This window comes from Lontra canadensis, unplaced genomic scaffold (assembly GCF_010015895.1).
Source record: "Lontra canadensis isolate GAN:19392208 unplaced genomic scaffold, GSC_riverotter_1.0 scaffold23, whole genome shotgun sequence".
NCBI classification, from domain to species: Eukaryota; Metazoa; Chordata; class Mammalia; order Carnivora; family Mustelidae; genus Lontra; species Lontra canadensis.
The window spans coordinates 12306440-12310798 of NW_022631017.1; the positions used below are offsets into that span (position 1 = coordinate 12306440).

Sequence of the window (4359 nt, forward strand, 5' to 3'; positions counted from 1 at the left end):
CTCTTTTGGTAAATGGAGGCATAGAAGTTGTAAATAGTCTGTAAGTTAAGAAGTGGGAAATCTTTCTCTCCCAAATAGCCAAGCCCAAGTTTATACCATCAAGTCAAGGGATAAAAAATGTGGCTAAGATTTAAGTCAAAGCTTAAAAGAAGTAAACACAGGGCAAAATATCAATGAACCATAAAACCCACCACATCATTTTATGTATTTGTGTAATTCTAATGCACAAATGTTATAGGTGATTTTCTGTTGCCTTGACTTTAAAATTCTCCATTAATATCACAGATAAATTTAATAGGAAAATTTTTCATCTTTTCTTTTAAAAAATTTCTCAAATCTCTCATTCTTTGGCAGTCTTGTGATTTTTCCAATCTCCAACTGTCCTTAGAAAGAGATAAGACAAATTCATTTATCAATGTATTATCATGCGAATTAGAGTGAACACACACATGCATGAGCACACATATTACTGACAGAAGATAAGGCACAGTTCTAACATATTTTAGTTACCTCTAATATATCTGTTATATATGCTAAAGAGAAGGGGGCACTATAGTGAAACATGATTTTGTTGCTTTTAGCTGTCAGTAAGTGTATGCAATAGTGATGTGTGCATATGGAAGAAAACAGAAAAGTGAGTTTTGCTCAGATAAGCTATATTTTGTTGAAAGTCTTCAGATCTCTGGATAATTTTATTGCATCTCTGCCACTTTCAATTTGGGGAGGTGTGGGGTAGTTCCTGGGTTAAGTCTACAAAGCTGAATTCTTCCTTAATGATCCTAAGTAGCAACTGGATACATGGTCACACTACCTCAGTGAAAGCCTGGACTCTACACTATTTTAAATGAGTACAGAACATAAGGAATAACTCGGTGGATGTTAAGAGAAGGAAAGGAAAAGTGAATTGGGGGAAATTGGAGGGAGAGACAAACCATGAGAGACTGTGGACTCTGAGAAATAAACTGAGGGCTTGGGAGGGGAAGGGGGCAGGGAGTTAGGTGAGGCTGGTGGTGGGTATTAAGGAGGGCACGTATTGCATGGAGCACTGGGTGTGGTGCATAAACAATGAATCTTGGAACATTGAAAAAATAAAATTAAATTTTAAAAAAGCTTAAAAATAAATAAATGAGTACTGAAATTACTCTTGTTTACATTTTTAAACTTAAAAATGGATTATTTATTTACATATAAATAAGTCAGCTGTATTATTTAAGGAAATAGTAACATGATATGGACCAATCCAGTTGGTAAAATTAATATAATAAATAATATATTAATGTTAAACTACCTGAAATACATTTTTGTAATGAATTACCATCTCCTCTGTCCTTTGGTATGTCAGTATTGTCTAACAATTTGTATCTTGTATTCATATCTTTTCCTCTTGTTTTCTAGCAGCACAATTACTACTGAAGGCACAGGTCCCCTTTGGACTATGGAAGTCCCACTAAAATTGGTTAGCATCTCTGAGATTGGCCATTGGAATAAGACTGCATTCCTCTGCCTCAGTTTAACTTTCTTTTCTCAGACAGATCTCTTCCAACTGTTCTTCTCTTTCGTAATGCAAATGTCTGGTCTCAAGAACCCATTATGGACATGTCTGAGATAGTATTTCTATCATCTAGTTCACCCCAATTGTGATTATAGACATAGAATACAAATTGGAATGAAGTCAAAGCTTAACTCCATTACAAAGGACTTTTCTCTAGCTCCTAATAGTTGGGACATCCTCTACGTATAACTCATCTTAGCTTTGCTATTAACTAGGTGTGTGACCATAGGCCAAAAATGCAAATCAAACTTTGTATTTCTGAGGTATGTTAGAAAAACAAGATTGTACCTTATAAAATGTCTTGTAAATAAAGGGACGATTATAATTTAAATAGCTATAGGAAGAATTATCATAAGTAGTTATATTCTATTTGTAGTATATTTTTTAAACACTGAGTTTACAAAAAGCCAGAGGGCTTAGTGCTAGGCTTTCTATGGTTTAGAGGACTTTGAAGATACACCATTACTTCTGTAGAGAAGCTTTATATTCTAGTTTGGGTAAAGCTTGGTCAAATATAAAAGAATACACTTAAAAAAATACAACTCACTGGTAGAACTTAAAATACACCTTCCAAATGAGGTTAAATTGAATTAAATAAGATTGTGGATATAGTAGGTGATAAATTTTATGATGAATTATAAACTAATAAGAAGGGATAGGTTAATAAGTAGTAGGCATAGAGCACAGAAGTGAGAGAAATCCTATATTTGGTTGGTAGAAAATGCTTGAAGCAGAGCCTGCAGCTCAGGTACAAACTCTAGGAGTTGAGAGAGAACTTAGAGATCTCCAAGTCAACCCCTCATGAAAAAGGAACCCTTTCAGCAACAGCCTAACAGAAGACCACACCACTTCTCATTAAACCCTATCATTCTAAAGGGCACATCACTCCCACAAGGCAGCCAATTCAATGTTCAGGCAATATAACTTGCTGTTATCTATAAAATGAGTCAAAACTTGGGCATGAGATGCCTTAAAGTCTTTGAACATGTCTTGCCGTTGATCATGTCAGGACCTGAGCTCCATGGGGGGCACCTCTAGAAGCAAGGCAGTTTGCATCCTTCATTCAGTAAGTACAAACAATGATCTCCTGCAGTGCCTGCTAAGATTCCCTTCCCTGTTTTACAGAAGGAACTAGGCTTTTAGATACACATTATGACCACGGATACACAGTTAAGAAGAGGCAGAGCCAGGATTTCATCAAGGTTTGATGGCAACGGTCACATCTCTCCTGTACCCTAGTTAGCCATTGGAGGCTGATCAAATTAGCTAAGTCTGCTGCATGTTAGACCAATGGAAGAGAAGAGAGGCAAACGTGGGATGTGATGACGAACATGAACGGAAAATGGAAATTCTATGAGATTGAGTGATTGAACTCTACTGAATGTAAGCTAATCTACTCAATATGAATACTTGTAATGACAAAGGAATCAGAGTTGACTAGAACTGCCCTAAGAAAATAAAGACGCCAATATAACATCAGACTATCAAAGTAATCGCAACTTTTCACAATAAAAGAGGAATATCCATCAAGAACACGGCAGTCTTGCAGAAACAGTTCTTTAGGGGGAGTTAGATGAAAGGGAGATGCTGAAGCGAGCCTCCGTGGGGCTCGGGGCAGCCGTTGGGTGGGCGCGGGGGCTCTGATGCCTTTGCCCGCTGCAGTGGGCGAGCTCGCCATCCACTCTGCCGGTTATGGTGCCCAGTCGCACCAACGTGGCTGCCGGGATCCCCAGTAGCAAAGTGAAATACTCAAAGCTCTCCAGCACTGACAGTGGACACATTCATCGTCAGAAGGAAACATTACCTGCCAAAGCGAGCTTTAAGTTGCAAAGATGTACAGTGAGAACTCACATATTAAAGTTTAAGAGAAGCTCTACTAAGATTCCTTATAAAGCCATTGCCTGTGCCACCGCGCAGTTTTTGATTGGTACCTTTCTCGTTATTGTGGGCTGCCTCCTGCTGGCGGGCCACATCAGCAAAGTGGGCGTCAACCGGGCCGTTCCGGTTCTGATTGTTGGCATCCTCGTATTCCTGCCCGGGTTTTACCACCTGCTCATCGCCTACAGAGCGCACCGGGGCTGCCAGGGCTACTCCTTCAGTGACCTTCCGACCTGCGATGATTAGCCCCCACCGCAGCCAGGAGAAGAGGACTCACTAGGGGGGCTGAGCGGAGCCTTAAGGCATTTGGGAGAGGCTGTGGAAACCTATGCCTCGGGACTAAGGAACTCTGCAGCTTTGTAGATATTTAGCAAAACTATGGCCAGGTCTTATAAATTCATCCCCCAAATGTTCACTGAGCTTACAGTTAGCCAAACAGAAAGCTAAGAAGTGTGCCATTTTTGTTTTCCTGGCCCTCGCTTAAACCCCTGACAAATGTTTCCACATGGATATACAGAGTGGAAGAAAAGCAATGTTAATTGTGCTGGAAAGTGATGTTATTTTGTAAAACAAAATGTTGCCCCCACCATCCTATTTAGAGCTGAACATCTCTTTTAAGTAGTCCTCGTTGATAATTTTATCTTGTGGCAAATGGAAAAATGCAGTATGTCTACTTTCATATTAGTTAAGTAACTTATTTGGAAAATTTCTGAGTATTTTATCCTCCATGCTTATCAATTTTGTAGTCTATGGATATCTTGGTAAAATCAAATATCAACGTAGGAGAAATAAAGAGAACAATACAGTTGTGTTGTGTGGAGCTGTAGAGTGAGATAAAAGTGGTTTTACATCCCAGATGCCAACTTTTTAGCTGTGTAACCCTGGACAAATTATCCTAATATTCTGAGACAGAGTTTGGGACCATAATT

General features: G+C 39.0%; 1 protein-coding gene across 1 annotated transcript; it reads left to right on the forward strand.

The window, feature by feature from the left end:
- Nucleotides 1-3210: 3210 nt before the first annotated feature.
- LOC116870601 (transmembrane protein 230-like) lies at nucleotides 3211-3699 on the forward strand. The gene has a single exon (XM_032862550.1). The coding sequence runs from the start codon at nucleotides 3245-3247 to the stop codon at nucleotides 3674-3676; it is 432 nt and encodes a 143-aa protein (XP_032718441.1). The 5' UTR covers nucleotides 3211-3244; the 3' UTR covers nucleotides 3677-3699.
- Nucleotides 3700-4359: the final 660 nt, after the last annotated feature.